General features: G+C 38.8%; 4 protein-coding genes and 1 long non-coding RNA gene across 14 annotated transcripts; 4 read left to right on the top strand and 1 right to left on the bottom strand.

The window, feature by feature from the left end:
- The first annotated feature begins 366 nt into the window (after positions 1 to 366).
- BuGZ (Bub3 interacting GLEBS and Zinc finger domain protein) lies at positions 367 to 11857 on the top strand. Of its 5 annotated transcripts, XR_006883492.2 has the most exons (7): positions 371 to 794; positions 984 to 1110; positions 1255 to 1622; positions 1961 to 2288; positions 2541 to 2967; positions 4032 to 4114; positions 6832 to 11857. XR_006883492.2 is itself a non-coding variant. In XM_046628228.2 (6 exons), the coding sequence occupies exons 1-6, from the start codon at positions 754 to 756 to the stop codon at positions 4052 to 4054; spliced, it is 1314 nt and encodes a 437-aa protein (XP_046484184.1). In that variant the 5' UTR covers positions 371 to 753; the 3' UTR covers positions 4055 to 11857. The 5 variants fall into 5 exon arrangements, 3 of the variants coding, with proteins under 3 accessions (XP_046484182.1, XP_046484184.1, XP_046484183.1); XR_006883491.2 differs by having other exon boundaries at positions 367 to 794; positions 2541 to 7105; positions 8249 to 11857; XM_046628228.2 differs by having other exon boundaries at positions 4032 to 11857.
- A 171-nt stretch (positions 11858 to 12028) lies between these two features.
- Positions 12029 to 16657, top strand: LOC124219957 (protein yellow-like). Of its 2 annotated transcripts, none has more exons than XM_046628231.2 (6): positions 12029 to 12190; positions 13947 to 14255; positions 15185 to 15597; positions 15776 to 15953; positions 16038 to 16249; positions 16342 to 16657. In XM_046628231.2, exons 2-6 carry the CDS (start codon positions 13970 to 13972, stop codon positions 16489 to 16491), a joined length of 1239 nt encoding a protein of 412 aa, XP_046484187.1. In that variant the 5' UTR covers positions 12029 to 12190; positions 13947 to 13969; the 3' UTR covers positions 16492 to 16657. The 2 variants fall into 2 exon arrangements, with proteins under 2 accessions (XP_046484187.1, XP_046484186.1); XM_046628230.2 differs by having other exon boundaries at positions 12033 to 12190; positions 13934 to 14255.
- On the bottom strand, positions 14368 to 17659 carry LOC124219963 (uncharacterized). 2 transcript variants are annotated; one of them, XR_011177277.1, is made up of 4 exons: positions 17544 to 17659; positions 15183 to 16784; positions 14892 to 14944; positions 14368 to 14546 (listed from the first exon to the last, which is right to left on the bottom strand). It is a non-coding gene; the product is annotated as an uncharacterized lncRNA (long non-coding RNA). The 2 variants fall into 2 exon arrangements; XR_006883494.2 differs by lacking the exon at positions 17544 to 17659 and adding an exon at positions 17168 to 17306.
- On the top strand, positions 16906 to 18930 carry LOC124219956 (protein yellow-like). Its single transcript, XM_046628229.2, has 5 exons — positions 16906 to 17388; positions 17529 to 17941; positions 18132 to 18309; positions 18405 to 18616; positions 18698 to 18930. The coding sequence occupies exons 1-5, from the start codon at positions 17112 to 17114 to the stop codon at positions 18920 to 18922; spliced, it is 1305 nt and encodes a 434-aa protein (XP_046484185.1). The 5' UTR covers positions 16906 to 17111; the 3' UTR covers positions 18923 to 18930.
- A 1070-nt stretch (positions 18931 to 20000) lies between these two features.
- Positions 20001 to 24970, top strand: LOC124219953 (protein yellow-like). Of its 4 annotated transcripts, none has more exons than XM_046628223.2 (6): positions 20001 to 20049; positions 22416 to 22733; positions 22810 to 23222; positions 23494 to 23671; positions 23755 to 23966; positions 24082 to 24970. In XM_046628223.2, the coding sequence occupies exons 1-6, from the start codon at positions 20016 to 20018 to the stop codon at positions 24388 to 24390; spliced, it is 1464 nt and encodes a 487-aa protein (XP_046484179.1). In that variant the 5' UTR covers positions 20001 to 20015; the 3' UTR covers positions 24391 to 24970. The 4 variants fall into 4 exon arrangements, with proteins under 4 accessions (XP_046484179.1, XP_046484180.1, XP_046484181.1 ...); XM_046628224.2 differs by lacking the exon at positions 20001 to 20049 and adding an exon at positions 20666 to 20959; XM_046628225.2 differs by lacking the exon at positions 20001 to 20049 and adding an exon at positions 20666 to 20959 and having other exon boundaries at positions 22404 to 22733.
- The last annotated feature ends 76 nt before the right edge of the window (positions 24971 to 25046 follow it).

The raw sequence follows: 25046 nt of genomic DNA, 5'->3' as shown, positions 1-25046 counted from the left end.
CTATGAATACGGGTGTTAGGCCAGCATGTAAGTAACCATACCGCGACAACGTGATGAAGATACAGTTTTTACGTAAATTCCATACGGTACTGCAAACTGCAGGAACAGCCAACTTGCGATCGCTAATCGATGTCATACCGATAGTTAACGGTCATAGTATCGAATATCCAAATGGCAATAAAACAAAAGTAGAAGCGTTGAATAATCGTGTCCTATGTGCCAGTGCCAGCTCTATTAAATGTTGTCAAAGACTCAACGTAAGATGGCCGCCAGTACGTATCGTCTTACGTCACTGGCATCATTGGAGCAGGGATCTTTACTGGAAAACGGGCTCTTTCCTTTTACGTCAATTTTTTGACACAACACGATACTACGTGATTTCATTAGCCTATTCTGTTGGATCCGACTAATGAAATCACTTAGTGTCGATTTGTGTCAGAAAATTGATGTAAAAAGAAAAGCGCCCTATATCTAGTTGCACTTGGGTGCACCTGAAATCCTCTTCCCGTCCCTCTAACTGGCAACGTCTCTCATGCCTAGGCTCCCGCTCTATATCGTATAACACCAGATCAGTTCGCGAATTCCTTATTCCTGCCCCCGATCGCCCCTCGTCGTGAGTAGTGACAGCCATTTTGTAAAGCTCGTATCCGTAGCATCTTCACACAGAAAGTACGACGCGGAAACGACGTGACGCGTAATACTATCCTTGCGTTAATATAATTGTGATATAAATTAATTTAACGGTTAGAGAGTATGGGACGTAAGAAGAAGAAGCAGTCGAGACCGTGGTGCTGGTATCCTTTTTGCATATTTGGCGATGGACGATTTTATAGGTCACAGATAGGGCTTATCCTACATCGCCAACGGTCCTCAATGCACGGGCAATTCCTTTGCTGCTTATAAAACGAATTGTCGAAAGCAGCGGAATATCTACCACCTCTGACTGGTTATACCCTATGTTTTTTTCCTTAATCACAACGCAGGTACTGCAATCGCGAATTCGACGACGAAAAAATTCTGATCCAGCACCAAAAAGCGAAACACTTCAAGTGTCATATATGCCATAAAAAGCTATACACTGGTCCCGGACTTAGTATACACTGTATGCAGGTGAGAGACACGTCAATATTTATTCCGCAACGCTAAGAGAAGTAATCGATTTTGTCAAGTTTACTTTTCAATCCAGCATAAGTTCACAGACTACATTTCTAACCCTTGAATTCCTACCAAAGTCCGTTCTTCCGTTTATTTCAGGTCCACAAAGAAGCTATCGACAAAGTACCAAATTCTCTTCCTAATCGGAGTAACATTGAAATAGAAATATATGGCATGGAAGGTATACCGCCAAATGACGCCAAAGAACATGAGAGACAAAGAAACGGGGGTCGGCCAGGATCGCCAAGCTCTGGAGAAGATGAACCTGCACCCAAAAAATCCAAGCCGGAAGGTTTGCTCGGCTCTGCGCCTGGGGCTGTTCCTACTGGCTCTAGCATGATGACGGGAGTTATGCCTGGCCTCTCTGCCCACCACGGAATGCCTCCGCACATGGGACAGTTTCCACCTCACATGCACCAAATGATGGGGCCCATGGGACCTGTCGGACCTCCTTTCATGGGGCCTGGGTAATTGGAATTTATTTCAATAATAGTTCTTCAATTTAGTGATTTAAATCTTTGGTAATTCTCGGGTTAAACCATTTTTTACTTTTTTAAAGTTCTACCGGGTAGCTAATTAGCTGTTGAAAATTAGTTATACGATCCTCTCACGATATGCATCGCTACTTGAAAGTAGATATTAATTTTATCTATCTTTGCCCCCTCATTCAATGAAGTGAATTTTAATTTTTCACTTTGACTTGTGTAAATAATTTTAACAACTAATTATCATTTATTCAAATCTTGTCCATCCAACGCTAGCTATGTTAAAAATTTTAACCCATAAATTTTAATTTTCATCTCAGCATGATGCAGGGGATGCCAGGAATGCCTCCAGGAATGCAGCCACCAGTTTCGGGTGCATCAATGCCCTCCAGGCCACTCTTTCCAAGTGTCGTATCGACAGCGACGTCTTCCACACCTGGATCATTGCCCTTGGGAGCTGACTTTAAGCCAATAACATCAATAGCAGGAGGTTCTATTGGCCCGATGAAACCGACGTTCCCGGCATATGGGGGTGGTGATAATGCTGCAAGCCTGCAAAGTAACAGTACAAATGACCAAAAAGTTAGCCTTATCGCGACGACTGGCGCTGCTAGCAAAATAATCCATCCCCAAGAGGATCTTAGTCTGGTAAGCTATTGTTTTTCTTTTCCTACTCGCTGCTTGTGGATGGAGATATAGTATTTGAGTAAGATAGCTGAAGACCTGCCTCGTGGAGCTATTCATAATAACCAAGTCATCGCTTGAAGTCTCCCTATACTTTTTAACAGATTTACTCTTTGTTACCACAGTTTTTGAAGACTAGTCGACATATTCATTGCACAAAGGTTTAAACACTCGTCAAATAGACCGGATTAATTTGAAACTCACTTTAAATTGTAGGAAGAAATACGAGCCAGATTACCCAAGTATCAACGTCGCCAGACAGAAGATACTAGGCCTACGCAAGCAGAAACGTCTCAGCATGTAGCTGCACTGCAGCACCAACATCAGCAGCAGCAGCAACAGCATCAGCAGCAACAACATCAGCAACATCAGCACCAGCAGCATGTTGCTGCTGCTGCATCTGCTGCGGCGGCGTATCAAGACCAGCAACAGAGGCAACAGGCAGCCCTTAGTGCACTCCAGCAACAGCAGCAGCGATTCCAGCGACCGCCTCAGACCGTTATGGTTCCAGCCTCCGCAGCTATGCCGGTCAGTTCTGTCGCCCTTATGGCCCCTCTGATGCGCCCGACTATGACCTTGGCTGCACCCGCTCTTATTCATGGAGGTAACATGATGCGACCGCCCCCCATGGGCCTGCCTCCAGGTAAGTGTCCAATGACTTTATCCCCTGGCCCCCTGCCCCCTTGCCGCCGTCCATTTTCTATTTTCCAAAGCCCTTGCCAGCCCTGGCCCCATCCCTCCGAGCGTCGGGAGTCTCGGGAGACCGAGTTGAAAATTCAATGAAAAAAAGAAAAAGAAATGTAATGACGTACAATAATTATGGGCTTTCCTATCACGTGTAGTGGTTGCATATTATACTTCAAATGAGAACCACTGATACGATTGAAGAAAACGTTTCTGGATGAACGGATTTGCAGAGAACTTTACCGATCTTCTCTATTTTTGAGTTTTATTTTATCGACTGTCTTGTGGAGTTTCTTTTCTTTTTAGTCTGAAGGGCGGGGTTGGATGGACTGAGGTTGCGTTTTAGTGTGGTGGGATTTTTGAGTGATGCAAATCAATGGATAGACTAATATGAAACCACTACAAGACAGTAACAATGTTCTATCGAATCCATTATTTGGTCAGAAAAAGTTTTCTTCAGCATCCTGGATCCACTGAACACTTTTAATTTACGTATCTTCTTAATTGCTATTTTTTTCAATAGCTATATACCCCTACTTTTTGCATTGGGCGATTCGTTTTGGGTGTCGTATGGATACAGCAGCTTAGTCTGTAGCTCGATGATTACCGTAAATATCTTTTCGTCACGTCAATGGCTGTTATTGCGATAGTTTGATGCTGTGTACTTTGAGACGGATGTATATAACATACTTTCCTTGGCGTCCAACTCGAAAAATAATCAGTGTACAGTTACAACAGTCAACGTAATGCATCTCTTGCAAAAATACTTTCCACTTTTCTAAAAATGTATATAAATCTGGAACAGACAATAATAGTAATGTATAAGATGTTGCACTTTTATCCGATATCCAATTCGATGTTGACCATCAAGTCCAGAATTACGTAAAATATGGAGTAAAAAAACCTATATATATATATAAAAACAAAACAAGTGAAAAACAGAAAAATAGCACACTCAGGATTCACCCATGCGCCGAACTGACGACAGCGTCGTACGTTTACGTTATAACGGTGCGTTTGCAGGGCGCCCTGTCACTCCTCGGTGAGTGTTGAACGAACGTTCCCAGTCTGGTTACTAAAACCGTGTTTTATACAAGTGCAACAAGGTTGGTCCTTAGCAAATAGCATGCGGTGACATGGCCTATATCTCATTACTTTTATTTTATTATTATTGTTATCATCGTCATCATCGTCATCATCGTCATCATTCTCATCGTCATACTCAATTTACGATATTTATTATTTATGTCATTATCACAGTCACAATTTCAGCTATTATTATCGTTACTATTCTTATCATCATTGCTAAGCGGCAGGTTGCCAATTTTTTTTGGCTAACAGGCCGAGCGGTCATTCTCACATTCTTAATTACTGACATTAACAATTTTCGTTTTCGAGGCTGCAACATTTATCACACTAAAACTGTTTATTCAATCGCTAAATGATCATACACTAGTCTTAAAATCGATTTTTTATACATAAAATCTTGAATTATAGTTCTCAGTCTAACAACAAATCATGTCCATCTATTTATTTATTTATTTATCATTGACATATATTTCAATGACTTGTCCGAGATAGTTTGAAATTGTATCACTACGCCAAATTCAAACATGTCTTAATTACGTGGGAATGAAAAAACGTAGACATAAAAGTACCTGCTTCATGCATTCTATTACGAAAAAGAATAGGATTCTTTGTCAAACACAATTTAATTATAATAGCTTACTAACTTGGGTAAATATGATTAAAAGACAACTTTTAAATTCATGTCAAGTAATTCTTGATAATTCGGTGGATTAGGTTTTTAACCAGGCGATCGGTTTAATCATAAGTATAATAAACTTATGGATCGCGCCCGCTCGGCCATAATTGAATATCATACATTTATTATTACGTAAACATACATAAATTTTTTGCGGTCGTTTTATTTTTAATTTTTTTTTATTTTACTTTGGTTTTATTTTTAGCCTCTACTCATTGTTTCTCTTTACCGTACTATCTTGTAATCACTTACCATCCCATGCCAACCATACATCATAATATATCCTGTCTCTTATATTTATAGCTTGACTCCTGGTGTTGTGATACAGTAGTGAAAATGCTTTTTGGGCACGGTTTTGTCCGTTGTTTGAAATTTACAACCAAGGTGGCATCGGTGCATTTTTCATGAACCCAATTTTTAAAAATTTTTAATCTTGGAGATGTTTTTAACATGGCATATAAATTTCAAATTATCCTTTGTTTTCGAGTTTGAAAGTGGCAGTACGGTAAAGTCAGAGTAGATCAATTAAGAAAGAGTAAACATAAATGAAGGTATTCGATAAAAAAAAAAATGAGGAAATTCTTACCTGCAAAGTTTTTTCTCTTTTCTTTTCTTCTACCCATTTTTGCTTCTGTATATTTCAATTTAAATTATTTTCAATAAAGGTTTTTTGTTTTTGTTTTTATTTCCGAGCATATTACAAATGAAGGGGACAAATTTCTCCAAAAAGTATTTCGTTGTGTTCCATTAATTTTTACTGTTTAAACTATGTCAATGTTTTGAATAATTATTGCGCGTTCATGAAAAATGATACAAGTATACGAAAAAGTCGATTATCTTGATCGTAATTATGCTTTTAGTTTTGAATGAAATGTTTCATAAAAATAAATTTGCAACACCGAACATAACTATATAATATTCACACTAGCCTAGCTTTGTGTCACACATATACATTTATATAAGTTTGACCTGACCGACAGTAAGTAACGAATTCACATACCAGCATATATACTATATTACATAATTGGAATATTACATATATACATATATATGTATGTATGTTAAACAATTAAATAAAATTAAACCTAACAAATGGGGATATGATATTCTGTAGATAGAATCCTCAGCGCGATTCTGCGGCTTGTAAAATTGAAAGCAAGTGACAGATGACTGATTAGATTTCATCTCTCAATGATTAGCGACTGCAGGCGCAAGTCATTGCTAGACTTTAGTATGGTGTGCAGTTTGTGTGGTAATCGTTTAGCACAGTTTAATCATTTGTTGTTGACTTGGCTAATGTATACAGCACATTGCATGCTGATTGTTCGAAATCTACAGTTCTTTCCGTTTTTCCAAATAAAATTTACATAAAAAATAATTGGCTATGCACTGTACAGAAAAACAAATAAATTAATCACTGACAAAACCGATTGCTAATACTTTGCATATTTAGATCACTTATTCAATCATCAGTCGATATAAAGCTGTCAAAAGATGGAACGGAAGCAATAAATGATTTTTTATCTCATCCTATTTTCTGTACCCATTACGATCAAGTCAGCTGTCACTCGAATTTCTCTTCAACACAGTCGTAGTCGAATTGCGTTCAATCCTACTCAGCGTCGTATACTACAGACACCTTATTTTTATAATTTCTACGCAGATATCTTCAATAATTCAAGAAAACAAATTACAAACTTATTACCAGCTTCCTTACCCCATTTACTATACTTTATTTTGTATTCTATTCTTTCCGTTCTTACCTCGAACCACCTTTACAGGTGAGAGATAAAGTATAAATTTGTGATTTAAGAAGACGTTTGATTGTAAAGTAGAATGCGCTATAAATTTTTGTCTGTGTTACGACACGGGGTATGGAGATATATGTTTATTATTCATGGAGACTGAGGCTGACGTAAGTATAACGAAATGCTGTTGATATGTTCTCTTTTTTTAAAATTATTATTGTTTTTTTTTTCTTTTTTTTTTCCTTCTAAATCTTGTTTTAAATGAGAGACGTGTGGTGGATGAGTTGAATTCAGTCGTGGTTTTTTGCAGGGATGATAGGCGCCCTACCGCCGGGTGCGATGCACCCAGCGTTCGCCACTCCCATGGGATTTCCAGGAGCACCAATGCTCGCCCCGATGATGCATCCACGCTTCAGATGATCGCCCCCCTCGGACGGGCCCAACCCACCCCTGCATTTCGTGCTTTGGGCCCGCCCGTAGCGGCTGGAATCTGACGATATCATCGAGGACGTTCAGTCGACGATGAAGTGAAGCCTCGGAAGCCTCCACATCAGCTGCATCTAAAACCATCATGTTAACACGAAGTTAGCCAAACTATTTGTTTTTCAAATAATAATTATTATTATTAATATTATTATTATTGATATTATGTCATGATGTCAGTAACTTCCGGCAGCCGTTGAGAGAAAGAGAGCGATTTGTTAATCATGGAAGTGGGCTGCCCAAGTTTTTGAACTGTTTTTAAGGATCACAACAGAAAAAGGACATCTCATACTGGTTGAATTCAACATATCGACGGTTGCGTAGAATAATCGGCTATCTCGAGTCAGGCTTGAAAAACCGGCTATCTCGAGTTAGGTTTCAAAAACCGGGTATTTCGAGGTTTGCTTGGAAACGCAGTATATCTCGAGTTATCTTTGAAAAACCGGCTATCTCGAGTTTCGCTTGATAAACCGGCTATCTCGAATTGGGCTTGAATAACCGGCTATTTCAAGTAAAGTTCAAAAACCGGCTATTTCGCGCTTGAAATTTTTTGGCCGTAAATTATGTTTACAATGACAGTAAATTGGTAATGACATTAAATGTCACTATGCCGAAATGATAATCTTTAATTTTATCTCAACATACGCCTGATGCTTTATACTTTCATTTCTGCTTTATAATTATTAATTATGTAGATAACCATATAATACCTACATTCACAAAACGGAGCTTGTATGAATTTTGTGAGGCGTTGACGAATTTCGTATTCAGCCCGACAGTGCTACCAACTTAATTTACGGCCGAAAAATTTCGAACGCGAAATATCCGGTTTTTGAACTTTACTCGAAATAGTCGGTTATTCAAGCCTAATTCGAGATAGCCGGTTATTCTACGCAACCGTCGATATCTTCATCTTTCACCTCCTCTTTTATGATTTTTATTAAAGTATTCTCGTGGACTCTTATCGCGCAGCCGATAATAAGCGTATCTAATGTGGATAAAATTATCAAAACTTTCTCAATTGCACGCTTATTATATAATCTAATTGTTTTTTTTTTTTTTCGTTATTTCATTTTATTTTATTCTGGTAATACAGTCGAGTATTCCGGCAATGTGGCGGAATGAAATGCAGACTCACATATTCCTTGCTATGTTTTCTCGTGTTTATCAGGTCAGTTGAGATAAAAAATTATCGTTTCTCATTATTATTTTTTCGTTTCATTTTTCGACTTTTCACATTACAGTTAAACTGTACCTGGGATTCTAAACGATCTGTTCGCGCTCTTTCTCACGATGTCTTTTCGGTTTACTCCCACACACCAATTTCCTCTTGGAGAGGCTGCTCGCAAACGCGGATATAGGTGGTGCTTCACGCTGCTACCAGGATACAATAAATTTCTTAGGACAGCCATCAAGTCTAACGCATCGCAACTTTCTTTATTTATATTTGAATAAACAATAACGAGTATATACATTGCGATATTTATATATATATTTATATATATATGTGCATATCGAATGAACATTGCAAAATAGAGTGGAACGTTTTAAGAAAAAAAACAATTTCCGCCCGTTTGTAACATCTATTGATATTTTCGTTATTCCTCGAGAAGCTTTGAATTGTAGATTTTACCCTGGCATTGAATTCTTGTTTTGAAATATTCTTATTTGTAAATATTTTCAGCTTATTGCATCGCGATAAGGTGTGGTTACATTTTTTGATTTTTCTTGTTCTTTTTTTTTTCCAATCCTTACCTTACGATCCAAAATAACTTTTTCTAAATCTTCAAACCTTGACAGTTACTTATACAGAATACACAATCTGTATCAATTTTGTGAAAGTGTACAAGTCTGGAGGCAGCGTGGAGGCTGAGCCGCCTCAGGTTAGTCTGTCCCAAATTTTATTTTGTTATCACTTTGGGCTGAATCGACTTTATACAAACTGAAATTACATGCATTAGCAACCAAGTATAAAGCGTATCGGTAGTACGCTTATTTAATATCGTCGATTCAGCTGAAAGCCTTTCCTCGGAAGAAACAAGTCGGCGACGATTGAGTGAGTGGTAAGTACGGAGAGTGTTTATTAAAACGTTAGCTCTCTTCACTCGACTCACGCCGTTTTTCCATCTCCTAACCTTTGCTCAGTCTTCTCAAGCCATGGATTCAATCAATTTCAAAAAAGTCTCAACCAATCGAGACTGACTTTTTATATCAACCATTCTCATTATTTCGATGAAAGTAATTTATAATTTAAAGAAAATTTGTTTGTTAGCACATTTTTGTTCTAACTAATCTCATCATTGTTATTATTGTTGTTATTATTAATTGTCATGCCCAAATTTATGATTTATTGTGATGCATAGTAAGTAAAAATTCTTATCGTTTTACGGACTATCCGTAGCTAGGGAAGACTCAATCTCCTGAAACACGACTACATATTCACAGTGTCTCTTCCTTTTTTCTTGATACTCAGAAAACAGCATACTGTGACCCATATAGACATGTACGTATCTCTACACATTGTTATCATACACTTACATCTAGTGGTTATGTTCCTCGATAAGTGGATGGTACCCGGTTATTCGTGCAAGAGAGTGTCTATCATCATCCCGTAACTCCCTAGTATCCTTTGTTTGCTATTATTTTAATAGATAATATTCACCGTGCAACAAGACCCCACGGTATTACAGAGACTTTTGCTATCGGTGTCTGACTTCGAAGTCTTCGGTAAAATTTGGTAAATTGTGTATAAGCGAAATGGATTTGCAGCGATCAGTTATTACGAGTATACACACAAGTTAACATTTGTGATCAAAGTGTTTTAATTTCATTCATCAGCTAGAGACAATCTGTAGCTTGTAATGAAGCGCAGGCATTAGATGAGTAATAAATTATGAAGTTGGATTAGATTGTCTGGTTCATCTTCTTTTTTCTTTTAAGGAGCATCTACAAAATGTTGGCTATTCAATCATTGACGTGATTTGTTAATGAGGGGGGAAAACACATTTGATCTGGCTTTAATCGTTTTCGTCATCGGAAAACTTTTTAGTTAATTTTTAAATTACAGAGATTTATGCAAATTTTTTACAATCAAGGCATTATATGTAGACCAGTTCCTTGACTGTAGAATGTTGGAGTGTTTCATTTGGGAGAAAATATGGCTTCAATTGAAATGTTGGTAGCTTCCATAAATTGAGAAACATAACCAGTTTATCGAAATTGAACATGTAGAAGTTCTGTTATTTATTGAGTGTCATTTATGAAGTGTTTAAAAATAAAGACGTTCTGTGGAAAGCTTGATTAATTGGACTTAGCCCGCGATTTCGGGAATTTACTGAAAGTCTTCTACTCTTTGTTTGCAAAGTCATGAAAATAAAAAAAAAATTATATTTAGGATGTAAGATAGAGATAGAAAACATAGAGATTTAACGGAAATTTGCAGATTGATGACTCGTGTAGATTCCTGGCATCGCGGACGACAGTCACATATTGTTTCACCAATCACAGCCTTAACTGCTGTTGGACCATTTCGGTTCCTTGCCCCATGGCAGGCGATTGTTTGGACCTACCGTCATTAAAGTCAACGAATCTCAACTCCCAGTTTTATAAATTTTGAAGCCCAGAATTATAAACATGTGTACCGAAATTACGAGGTAAAGAACAGACAAATGGAAAAAAAAACGTTTACACAATTTGTCAAAAATATTGTAATATTCAGGAAACTTGAGCGGGAGATTGAGATGACACCAAACCGATGATCACATTTTTGAAGTACAAATACCTGATTGTAGAATTGTGTATTTATGTATAATTTAAAAGTGCAATAATGACAGGATGTTCGCGTTGAACAATACGATTATAGGCGACCATAATATTCATTGATAAACGACGGTGTTATACCAGTTGCCTTTTCAATTTCAAAAAGATCTAATATTGTTTTCAAATTACTTGTATTTCTCTATTTTTAGATACGATGCAATCACTGTTTCTTTCTCGTACCATTTATGGTTTAGAAAATGATAGCAGGAGGAAGCTCTTTATACAGGCTTCTTAATTATTTATAGAAATGTTCATAGAAGAAGCGAAATATAATTTTGCCGCGGTTGTATTTGTAAAACTGGATATTTTTCACTTGGCTTAATTGACGCGTGGCTGGACCGAGAAACAATATTAGTAAATTTCATTAATTAAGAATCATGAAACACAATATAAATTACTTACTTGGTGATTGGAGAGTTGAGGCGCTGACACTTGAGAACTGTATTGCTGAAATTTTGGATTCTCCTCTTTTCTTTTTTTTTTTTTTGTTTTAATTGACAATGGAAATTGGGATGTATTAAATTGTATTACTTTAAGGAGGTACTCATTTCATAGAAATCTAATTTTATGTCACACGTGTTCATTATGAGAAATAAAACTAGTCCAGTGCGCCGCTTCAACACTTCAATAGAGAATGCTTAGCCAGGTCTGTGTGTATCGATCTCATTACTATGCGCATATCTACGCTAATCTATACATTTACACGGTAATAGAGAAGATAATTATATGGATGGATTTTATCAGTTCAGTAAGGTATTTGGACAGAATATTATTTAATTTATTTTTTATTTTATTTTATTTTTATTTTTTTTTTTGTACCAATTACCTGCATACATACATACATGTATTTATGTGTAAAACTATCCCTATGCAGGAATTATGCATATATCTACACGATGCAGACCAAATTATAGCACTGTTGATTTTCAGCTGCAACGATCCGCCACACACTTATACAAACACCAAATGTTGTATCTCAAGTGTTTTAGTGAAAAAAATTAAACAAATAAAAATAAATCTTCGCATACATCTAATTTTCAGCATTTCCTGTCAACAATTTGCCTGTCCGTTAATACTCTCCTTACGCAAAAAATTATACATGTAAGAAATGTTTGCATTTAACTTAAATTTGCAAACTCGTCAAGGATTGTAGAATATTTCGACTTGATTAAGAGTTCGTATCGAAGAACGTCTCGAACCTGTTTCTATCTGATGTATTCCGTCGAATAAACATGCCTTCATAATCATATAGCGTAATTGGTTGGAAGATAAAAATTCTTCTTCAGTCGACCCGACAAACCCAGTGTGGTAATATCGTGCAAGAATTTGGCCAATCTGCCACAGATGTTCACCATTTGCGTTTGACGGTAATTATTACAAGAATTTTCATTCCGATACATCGCTGGTGCAATTGCCTATTACATTACCTATCCAGATCCAAGTTGAGGTGATATATAGCATGAAAGATTAGCAAAACTTTGTTGTGTATGTCGTGCAGTGACTGCAATCTTTGCTGGCCAATAATTATTACGCGATTACACGTATACTTCGGAAAGTAAAATGTCATATTTTTATAAGATAATGTGTTCGAAGAAAAGATTAGTCTAAACATCATTTAACAATGGTTTGAAATTTTTATATGATAATTATTAGATTTTCGTGTCACTTCTGGGTTGGAAAGAAATTTCGATAGATTTATGCTATAATCTCAGCATTGCGGTTTTTAAGGTCGCTGAATTTGAATATGAAATCAGATTTCCAAAATTCAACATGGTCGATGCAAATTAGAGGAATAGTTTGATTCCGACGAAAGTAAGTCGGGGCGTGATGGGGACATCCAGCTTTAAGCATAAATAAAACACATTATTTTTACAATTTAAGTATTACGTTAATTAGATATGTGATCATTGGCAATCAGTCTTACAATTGGCATTCGCGTTTACATCAATTTTCGATACCAACATTCTGAAAATTAAAATATAGTAAAAAGAGCATATACACCGTACCCATGAACTTTCGTTACTAGTCTGATTCGCACACTTCACATACATACGTGCGTTGTATCCCAAAATGAGAGACATTCAATTTTAGTACAGTGACATATAAACAAATGCGTATTCGCCCATCTTGCCCCAGTAGCTAATTTAGAACAAAAACAAAAATTGTAACAGAAATATAAACGGTGATTGGAAAATCATGCTCCCACCTGCTGGCGCACTAATTTCTATTGACATTAACATCTGTAGTCAAATTATTATATTAACATATATATCAATGTCACATAAATTATTTAGATGGAAAATTATAGCAGAAACGAGGAATTTTCGTTTTTTTTTTTACTAGTGGCGAAAAGGGTTCTTCGTCTATAATGCGACTCGGGCGGCTGTCGGCGACCGATGGAAAATAGTAAACGTCGCTTATACTATCGTGATTGATGCATTGCATCACGTATTACGACGTCTGTCCAGTCTTGCCTCCACATTTCCCTATTTCGAAGTCAGAGCTCAAACTCAAAATACTCAAAGATAAACATCTGGAGATACAAATTTTTTTCGAAATCTAACTACTTTCCGAATTTTCTCTCGCTGTATTGAATCCGCCATTTTGAGTTTTGTAAATGCCATTCCAGATTCAAATTTAGCGACTTTAAAAGTATGGTTTACTAAACAACAGTTAAATCGATGTATTACATTTTTTTTAAATGGCCCTATATGTGTGTTAACTCAAAAATGCCACAACATTTTTCCGCCCATATATGCGTTATTCGCAATCTAGGCGTCGACTCTTTTTTTAATGACTACCAAAGTACAGACTAATCGCGAAGAATCGTTCTGAAACGATTTCAAATTTCTATACGCTAATGGTTACGTAAGAGTAGGTAAATTAATATTCATCGAAACCATTTAAATGCTTGACTAAGCGATAAAGACCAGTTATACGTGTAACTTGATGTATCAGATACTGCCTCATAAACTTTGGTGAATGTCTATAAACACTCGATTATACTTTAGTCTCTGCACATGAATACCTTCGCAAAGTGAAAGAGGATTTTCTTCCAATGCTCTGTAAAATAATGGAGAACGAGGTATGCAGAAGAGCTTTTTACGTAGGTTCTACCATTAGGTAAGACGAATTCAGGTCTAAACATGAGGGTCTGCGGATGGTTCAGCTGCGGCTTCTTCCCGGCGGTGTTCCTGGTCATTGTTAGTGCGGTACAGAGTTCAATGGCCACCGAAAAATTGCGCGTCGCCTACCAGTGGAAATTCCTGGATTTTGCCTGGCCAGATCAAGAAACCCGACAACTCTTCCCCGATTATGTACGAGAGAACAATAATCCCCTTGGAGTATTAGCAACCGGTGACAGGCTCTTCATCACCATACCGCGATGGAAGTCGGGTGTTGCAGCCACCCTGAACTACATCTACCTAAACGGTAAGAAACTTTCGAAAACCCTCGGAACTTGAATCGCTTTTTAATGGACCCTATTCGTCCATTATTTGTTCCCATTATTAAGGCCAGGTTACTCCAAAAAACGTAATTTTTTTCAATAAATTTTATTCATAGTACAAAACATGTTGAGTTCAATTTTTTTTACATATGAAAGCACATATATGGAATTACTTGAAAAAAACTTTTTTTTTTTCAAAATGGCGGTTTTGAGAATGGCTGCTGAAACTCATCTGATTAGTAGATGGATGACATCATTTCTTGGAAACGAATTATCTGAAAGCAAAAAATAAAACGGTTTCATGTTCTGTATCGAATTGGCTATGGCCTCAAGCAGAATGAAACATTTTCCATGAAAAAAAAACAAAATGGCGGACTTTTGAATTTTTTTACCCTTTTTTTTCACTTTTAATTGTTTATAACTTTATTAAATAATAATGAATATTTCTGGTTCTGCTTGAGGCCAGACATATAAAGAGTAAAATGCCGTTTGGTTCATATCGATAAGTGCAATAGTTTTGAAATGAGAGTGTCATCCATGCGAAAAAACGTGGTTCGGAGAAAAATCAGTTTAAAGTTTTTATTCGTGAAAAATCGTAAAAAAAAGTGAATTTTACTCACATATCCATTCCAGCTTCATACACGATTCCTTCCTGATCTTCGTAAGCATCATTCTGAAAATGAAATAGAGGGGAACAAAACAATAAGACGATCCGAAGCCGTTCGAGCGGCCGGATTTACCGCACCGCTTCCCACTCTTTTACACCTGCTTCTCGGTCTTGCTGACCTTCGGAACTAATTCTATACTATTTCTACGAGTATACAGTAGCAATTTATGAAAAAAAAATTTCGATTTTTTCAAAATTGTTTGGAGCAACCTGGCCTTAACAAAAAATTTTTTTTTTTACTCACAGATACGAAAGAGTCACCACTTCTTAATCCCTATCCTTCGTGGGAGGCACATCGACATGGCGATGGTAAGGTACCGGAAGTTGTATCAGTATTTCGCATCTGGGCGGATAAATGCGATCGTCTTTGGGTCCTGGACATGGGATATGAAAGCTATATCCGTAATAAACAACTGTGGGCTCCACCGGCCTTGCTAATTTATAATTTGACCACCGATCAACTCCTCCGCAAGTACGTGATCCCATCGGATCAATATCGGACACCATCGCATTTCGGAAACGTAGTCGTTGAGGATGCCTCTTGCGATGATGCTTTCGCTTATCTTGCTGACCTCCAGGGACCGGGTCTCATCGTTTACTCCTGGGCCAACAATACCTCCTGGCTAGTCAAGCATCACTACTTTAGTCCTGATCCTATGGTAAAACTTGTACCCTTTTTGCGTAGTTTTGTCAAAGTGTACTGTCGAGCTTAGAATGTTTAAAAATGACCTCTCTGAAAATATTTTTTGGACCTACTGCATTTCCAGAATACAAATTCCAGTTGAAGCAGGCAGATTTAATTGTAGTGGAAGTCTATAAAATCAATTGTCTGTTTAGGCAGGAAGTTTTAACTCGTCCGGCCTTTCGTACCATTGGTGGGACGGTATCATAAATTTGAGTCTAGCCCCCAAAGAAGACGGCTTCAGCACCTTATACTTTCACCCACTTTGCAGCAATGACGAGTTTTTTGTAGACACGGAAGTACTTCGGGTACAGGAGCGCATACCTGGAAAAAGTACTTCCAGCAGATCAGTAAAATAAATTGTCTAAATATCAAATCAACAAATGACCAGTAACACAGTGTATCCTTTGATTTCAGACAACTTCTATGAATTCCATGCACTGGGTTCTAGAGGATCGAACACCCAAGGCGCTGCCAGTTACCTGGACCCAAAGAGTGAAATCCTCTTTCACGCACTTTCTATCGCAAACAACATAGCATGTTGGAAACCCGGAACTAAATACAGTCCTGAAAACATAGGCTTGATTTTTCCAGATAACGATACCTTGATTTTTCCCAGCGACATTAAGGTCAGAAATCGATCAAACCATTTTTTTTTTTTTTTTTTTTAATGTTACTGCTGCTATAATAAAATTCATGTCGCATATTTTTCTTATTCCAGATCGACGCTCAGAGCAATATCTGGGTGATGGCTGACCTCCTCCCGGTCTTTATGTACTCTCAATTGGATCCCAACAACTATAACTTCCAGGTTTGGACCGGATCCGTGCAAAATGCCATAGCCGGGACCCCCTGTGCCCAGAAAACCTAAAATGACACGAATCTGATATCATCGGCGTAGATTTCGTCAAGAATTTGTTGTAAACATTGACACCGACCGTATGACTAATGAAACTTTCCTCTGCTCTATATAATTTTGTAATCATATCACTGATGTAGAAACTATAATAAATCCCCATTGTCAACATTTCCTCTTACTTGCAGCTTTTCAACTTACAATGTATTTACACCGATTAGACTATCTCTTCAAACGGTGGAAAACATGGTGGGATCTTCTTGAAACATTCCAACTGGTATCGTGTCAGAGATGTGTACTCTAATAATCTATTGGATAATTCGTATGACGATGTGTTAGTACAGTTGATAAAAAGTTGATAACATATAAAGAAAGGTTATAATGTAATCATATAATTTAGCATTATCGTACTGATAACCGAATTATCATAATGTACATATAAGATTTCGTACCGATTTCTAAAACTTTTACAAGACCAGTGAAATAGACTGGTGAACGTAGAAGGTTCAGTGCGGTCACTTTATCTGGATTTATCTCCAGGGTTCATTTAGTAGTCACTGTATGTATGTGCATGTTACAAAATAGCCGGTAACCGAAATTAAATATAACAAGAATAACTATAGACGTGAAGTAATATGAGACTCGTTGTCAATTACGGTCATGCCACAGTGTTTATTTTGGTTTTACTAACTGTGCAAAGTGCGAAGGGTATCAACAATCTTCAAGTAGTCTACCAATGGAAGCTTCTTGAGTACGCCTGGCCAAATGAAGATACGCAACTACTATTTTCGCACTATGTTCAAGCGAACAATAATCCTCTGGGACTCGAGGTTGCGGGTGATCGACTTTTCATCACTATACCGCGATGGAAACCGGGTGTTGTAGCCACCCTGAACTACGTTTACTTGAACGGTGAGCAACGTGCAATATTCAATAAAAACTTTCGATTGTAAAAACCATAAGCATATAATAACAGATCACATATGTTTGCGTTAGATTTTTCGTCGATCGTGCCTGATCATGGGCGAGTAAAATGTGATCTTTACATCCAGATACCAGCGAGTCACCTTTGCTCAATCCGTATCCCTCTTGGGAGGCTCATGAGTACGGTAACAACAGCGTACCGGAAATTGTCTCGACCTTTCGCATCTGGGCAGACAAATGTGATCGTCTTTGGGTCCTCGACATGGGCGTTGAAGACCTCACCGGGACTCGGGAGCAACTGGTTACGCCATCCTTGATCATCTACGATCTGACGACCGATCAGCTCCTACGCAATTACGCGATCCCTTCGGATCAATATCCGGAAAAATCGCACTTTGGAAATGTCGTCGTCGAGGATGCCGCCTGTAACGATTCCTTCGCCTACCTTGCCGAACTTCAAGGTCCGGGAATCATAGTTTACTCGTGGGCCAGTAACGATTCCTGGCTCGTTGAACACCACTACTTTCACCCAGATCCACTGGTAAAAGCGTAAAGTCTACCCATGGTTTTTAAAAGTAATGTAAACTTACACCGGTCGCGTATATGTATCTTCCGTTAAAAAATAACTTCAAGAATCATAGCCCGTTGAAAAAATTCAGAGTTCGAAAGAATGTGTGTAAACTTGGATAGAAGCAATTGCACACCAATTATCGAACTCCGAACTTTTTAAGGCTGGAAATTTCAACGTCTCCGGACTTTCCTTCCAATGGTGGGACGGTGTTGTAAATCTTGCCTTGGCCCCCGAAGAAGATGGATACAGCACTTTGTACTTCCATCCGCTCTGCAGCAATGCTGAGTTCTCCGTCAGTACTGAGCTGCTTCGAGATTCCGTACTCGCAACATCGTCAGGTGATGTTATTTTCCACTTTCTGATTTAACATTTCCAAGGTATAATGTCAATTAATGACTAACAACGATGTACCTGTTTTTTTCTACACATACAGATAGTTTTCACAATTTTACGGTGGTGGGTACCAGAGGTATCAATGGCCAGGGTGCAGCCAGCTACCTAGATCAAACGACTGGAATCCTCTTCCACGCCCTTTCGATCGCAAATGCCGTTTCATGCTGGAATCCTGGGACCAGTTACAGTCTCACGAATGTGGCCCGCGTTTACGCGGATAACACGACTTTAGTTTTCCCCGCTGACATTAAGGTCAGTGCAACCTATCTTTCTCGGGGCTTAGTGTTTTCCTCTTTTATTGATACGAGAGAAAGATAACCCTCTTCTTTTCAGATCGATAATCATAGTAACATTTGGGTGCTTTCGGACCGGCTTCCAACCTTCATGTACGATCAGCTGGACCCTGATCAATACAACTTTAGAGTTTTATCCGGGTCTGTGGAGGAGGCCATAGAAGGAACCGTCTGTTCTCGTGGAGCCACACACTCGGGTGTAATTCAGGGTCTGGTTTCACATCTGATTGTTGTTATCCTCGTCTGGACTTGTGGCACAGTCTGATCATTCCTGCATTCCAGGGAATGTTGTGTAGTTATTAAACGTACATGAGTGCTATTTTACCTGAAGAATCAATCTGCTTGACTATTCATGCGCTATCGGGATAACTATAATATTTGCAGATCGAGTGTAACGACGGCAGTTTCGTGACAAGGAAAAGTTATTTTAACGTATTTTATGCACTACTTGAGAGTATTTTTAACAGTATATTTATTTGGTTATAAATGGATTAGGAAAATGAGAATAACATTTTTATTTATCTAACAAATTACTTTACACAGGCATTTCATTATAAGGAATAGTTTCTTAAAAGCAGTACGTTTGTTCATATGGATATGAATCATTGAATGTTGAAGAGTGCTTCAATGGACATACACGTATGCATTCTTCTCTGGATTTTACCTGAGCAATACACGAGTTTAATAGAAATACTTGACGGTATAATAATCCACGTATTTCGTATCTACATTGCTCCGTGCTAAATTCTTTGTTTGTCACATTTCTAAACCCTTGGTTGCTCACCGAATGTTTCACATGTGTATCCTAACTGAATTGTGATAACTAAAAACCTCCGCCCTGGCGTATGTCCACGCATATACATGTGTACATTTACAAAAGAGTGAATGCAGAACCGTTATTCTCTTATCTAGAGAGACAGGTGAACGGTGCTCTGTCACGCCTATCTACCTATTCTATCCATTCGTGTGAGTAGTAGCGATCAGAAGCGGGAACGAGGTATAATGCCGTAGCAGCAATCACTTTGAAAAGTGAAAGTAATGTCCTCGGCTGCAGAAGGGAAGAATGGATGAAACCGCGAGCTTGGCTTGTCAAGCAGCAACTTGAGCGCTATTTCATGGTTTAATTTATTCGCCTAGTCATTTTGTCGTTTATTTATTGTTTATTATACACCTGTATTAAACGTACATTCGCAGAGAAGGAAACAGACACTCGGTTTGACCCTCGCGAATAAAACGGACCGTGGACATACGACCTCCGTTAAGAAATACAGAGAAATTTCCACAATGTAACGGCGTAAATCATACTTAGGTGCCTGCGCATTTGTGCTCGCTCGACCCACATCAGTATTTCATCGGGAATGCGGAGAACGTGCAACACACGACCTGCGGACGGTATTTACAATACGTAACATGATTTGCAAGAAGGGAATTCCCACCGAGTAGCACCGTACATTACGTGCCTCGCAGAGTTTTCAGTTTCATCGCCTGCAGCATCGGGGCATGCACCTACTCAGTACATTAATGGATGGCCAAAACGAGCAATATGACAAATACGGTTCTAATATGAAACTTTGTAATTTGCAAGTGTCAGCGCGATCGGCTACAGAAGCCACCGTTTGTTATCTCTTAAAAATAATACAAGAACAGTACGGTTGTATATTGTCTCAGAAATAGATGAATTTGTGAACTAGATTGAGTTCTATTGTACAGTCAAATTAAGAAATGTTGAGAAAAAACATCATCTATTTACCAAAATATAGTTCAATTTGGCACTAATGATTGTTCGTGCACCTCCGGATTAATCGATTATACTCGCATCTGTTTGTCGCATCAACTGCAGGAATTTTCCGATTACCGCCGACTGACTCGTTTGATTCTTGGTTAATTTATTCATTTAATTTATCCAGTTATTATAAATGTAAATAAAAATTTGCATCAACGTGCACAGTGTCAACTATATTAGATATCGCCTTGCAGTCGATGCAGATTGTGATCGTCTCTGTCGTGGAGTCCTTCGGGGTCGCGGGTATAAACAGATGGGCGTGCTTCGTGCGAGAAATCGGAAGAACCGTTCATCGCAAGCCGTATACCTCGATCGCGTCCGTTGTACTGGTATACAGGTTCGGTTCTATTTCAGTTGACACTGCAAACTCGCCGGGGTAACATATCGCGCTCGTGGATTCCTTTCACAAACAATCATCAAACCTCTGTTATTGTGGTGTAATCAACGGTTCACCGCGTTTAATTATCGTGCATTCTTATTTACAGTGAGGAAATCTTCTTCGTTTCTATTCTGACAGAGGTTGGTTTATAAAACAGAATAACCGCCGCGTCCACTTGCCGATGTTTTCATAGAAAATTACTCCGTGCATGCATTTAACAATAAATTATTCTTACTGAAAATGCGATAGCCTTGGCCAGTGAAACTGTGATTATGTTTAATAAATGATTAAAAACTTCTTGTTATTAGAAGTACATGTTACATTTGTGCTTGTCCTACGAATTGTGTTCCACTTCTCGATCACAGTTCATTGTGACAAAAGTTTTTATTCCATTTAAACTGTGCGCATTCTGTTGTAATAATTATACTTCGGCAACTGTGCATACAATTTTGGTAATATTAAAATTCTCAACACTTTTCAAACGCTGAAATGTGTTCTGCGGATCTGGCCTCGCACGATATACTATTCAGGGACGGCTGGAGAAAGGCTCTGAAGTGTTTAACGCGTGGTTTAAAACCGGTTTTTTTGGCGCGATAACTGCGGTGTCGAAAATTTGAAACGATGAACTTCGTTATTTTTACCATTGATTTTGACGCTCGTTGACATTAGCTGTAGATCAAGTTGATCCCACCCTTTTTATACCATCAATCATTCAAACGGTTCTGGGTGTCGCAGCTTGTAAGATTTAAAAAATAATACCGTTTCTAGAATTCTATCTGACCAATATTTTTGTCGATTCATCCGCCTCATTGTTAATGCCCTGTAATTAAACTTTTTACGAATTAGTGATTTCGCTACTTTGGAATAACTGGCGGTACCATATTCTGAGAATACCGACTATTTACCGTAGCCGTTTATTGTTAGCTGCGATCTATTTGTATGGGATTTCCGGGTTAAAACTTGACGGGCCAAGAATATATATCGTTCGTTTAACGGGTATTTAAATACCATAACAAGAAGTGTGACGAAATACGGCGCACGCAGTTACGGAATGAGTCACGGTGACCGTGACCAACGAATTCTTCGAGATATCCTAACACCTCGATCGAAAACTATCCCGTCTGTCTTTCTTCATTCACCGGTTGTATACGAGATTGGAGTTAGTAACGTTATCGTAACGAAGCATTGGGAAAACGTCGCTCTTTTCTCATTTTTACAATGACTTTGAAGGAACGTAGATTTCGAAATATGAGTATATTTTGTTTTATTTCGGTTTACTGAATTTCAAACAATTCCAATATCACCAAGTTTAAGGACTTTTCCTTATGAATCGTTACGATAACGTTACTAACTTCAACATCGTGGTTGCATTACGTAAAGTATTTTATACAGAATCTTCTTCCCCCATTTTATTGCCAATTGTTCGAACCCCAAGGCTGATACATAATTATTATACTGACAGATCAAAATATCGTTTGCCATAATCACTAATTGCTGCGACAACCTTGCGTCGAATTCGGAATTTCAATTAATTTACGTAAAGTAAGTTGAGAAAAAAAGAAAACAAACAAACACACATTATAGCTTTCATTTCAGGAACTGATATCAAGAGTCATCCAGAAAAAAGGACCATGAGCGTTTGTGGTCGGTCCAACCACGGCCTAGCCACAGTATTGTTGTTGGCTTTTCTCGGCACGCAAAGCACGTCAGCTATCGATAATCTGCGTGTTGCTCATCAATGGAAATCTCTGGAATATGCATGGCCTGATGAAGATACTCGGCAGCTTTTCCCCGCTTATAATCGCGAAGACAATCTTCCGCTCGGCCTCGAAGTCGCGGGTGACAAATTGTTCATCACGGTACCAAGATGGCGATCCGGCGTTGCGGCCAGCCTCAATTACATTAAATTGAACGGTGGGGGTTTTGGCTCTTTTAGCGTTTTTTTTTCTGCTTACTTTTATAAGTTGATCTGATTTTTTATTTACCACAGACACCAGCGAATCGCCGTTATTGAACCCGTATCCATCCTGGGAGGCGCATCATTACGGAGCGGCTGGAGTACCGGAAGTTGTATCAACCTTCCGGATCCGGGCCGACCGCTGCGGTCGTCTATGGGTCCTGGATACTGGGCTTGCTGACATCCTCGGTAGTCCGGAACAGCAGGCTCCACCAACTCTTGTCGTCTACGACCTGGCCAATGACCAGATACTCCGGAAGTTCGTTATTCCAGAGATGCAAAGAACGGGGGAATCTCTGTTTGCGAATATCGCAGTCGAGGATGAATCCTGCGAGGATTCTTTCGGCTACCTTGCTGATCTGGGGAGCCCCGGCCTCGTTGTGTATTCCTGGCGTCGTAACGTTTCATGGCTCGTCAAGCACCACTTCTTTCACCCTGATCCTCAGGTACTTTTTTTATCAGACAGTACATCTGGATGTTTGATCGCGCGAACACCTGCCAGATGATGCGTATCTCGCTTTGTTTGTGCACAAGTTAATTTATTCACGTACCATGTAGACGTGATATAAACTGCGATGAATATTTTTACATAAATTAGAGAGAAACCGAAACGATCTCGTATCGTTGAAATAGTTGCGGTTCATTGCCCTGTCTTCACGTAGCTTATAATTGGTTTTACGGATATCAAATTATATAATAATACAACGATATTTCAAGAGTGGCGAATTCAACGTCTCTGGTGTATCCTTCCAATGGAAAGATGGTCTCTTCGGTCTCGCGCTGGCTCCTGCAGCCGACGGTTACAGCACACTATACTTCCATCCGCTATGTAGCACCATGGAGTTCTCTGTCAACACGAGGCTACTCCGAGACCCTGAGCGAGCGATGATGCCAGGTGAGTTCAGCCGGTTCTTCACCTTTTCCCTCGATTTACGAGGAGATTAATCACAGCGTCATTAACGTGGCTTCAAATTTTAGATAGCTTCCACGAATTCAAGGTGCTCGGGTCCAGAGGACCAAACGGCCAAAGTAGCGTCAGTTTTTTGGATCCAAGTACTGGAATCCTCTTCTACGCTTTGACCAATTTGAACGCGATCGCTTGCTGGAGATCCGGAGGCAAATATAACATCCTTGAACAGGGCCGCGTTTACATGGACAACGTCACGATGGTCTTCCCTAACGATCTCAAGGTATTCAAGTTGAGGCTCAAGTTCATTGCTGTTGAATAACTACACAATTATCAATCATAGAATACCCAGCTAAAGTTTTTACTTCTTCATAGTTAAACGATTTATTTCTGCCTAGGTTGATCGTCAGGGCAACATTTGGGTTCTCTCGGACCGGCTCCCGACATTCATGTACGGTCAGCTCGACCCCAACGACTACAACTTCCGGATCTTGACCGGTTCCGTGCGGGAAGCTGTGGCAGGAACCGTTTGCTCCATGCCCCCTATAACGTCGTCTTCGCGATCTCCGCCGATTTCGTCAACGACGCCAAAAGTTGGCGTTCGAATTGCCGGACCATTGGGCACGGACAGCGGTCAGTCGACAAACGTATCGTCGACTTTGGTCCTCCTACTGGCGCTCGCTTTCTTTGCCAAAATCATTTGTTAGATGCATGTGTGTACGTACGATGGGAGGCTCTCAACCGCTCATAGCTAGATCGTTTTTACGCTCACATTTTTATACGTAGCGCTGGAGAGTACTCATATATGATTCCTTGCTCAGGTCTTTCCTAATTCTTTGTGCAACGTTATTCACCGACCGCGGAGTCTATGAATGTGGTGCTGACAACTCCGCGCCGCTGTCCACCCTAGTAGACTGAAAATAATTGAACAATTTCACTTTTTTCTTCAACATTATTTCGCGTAAGAATATATCGAATCGTTGAGAATGTCGAATTGATTAATTTAGTTTTTGTTTACTGCGACTGCTTCCTCGACGGCCCCAGTGCCATACCAGGACGTGATTAATTTAAACTACACGTGGACCTTGCCGCATTGGCATTTTCAATATTATATAGTAATGCAGAAAAATGAACACAGTGTATGTACCTTATAGTATACCCTGCGTATACGAATATGATTTTATTGCAGAACAAGGTTGGCCTTGTTACTGTACAATAACCCAATAACTGACAACTGGTTTTACAACATGATAATGAAAATAAATATTATATTAGTTATTACTATTATTATTATTAGTGTCACGATTAATTAATTTTATTCGCATATATTTTGGATGAAAATTACAGTTGATCAATCTTGAAA

This window comes from Neodiprion pinetum, chromosome 5 (assembly GCF_021155775.2).
Source record: "Neodiprion pinetum isolate iyNeoPine1 chromosome 5, iyNeoPine1.2, whole genome shotgun sequence".
Taxonomy (NCBI): domain Eukaryota; kingdom Metazoa; phylum Arthropoda; class Insecta; order Hymenoptera; family Diprionidae; genus Neodiprion; species Neodiprion pinetum.
The sequence above is the reverse complement of the archived record's forward strand: the minus strand, read 5'-3'. Positions and strand labels throughout refer to the sequence as shown.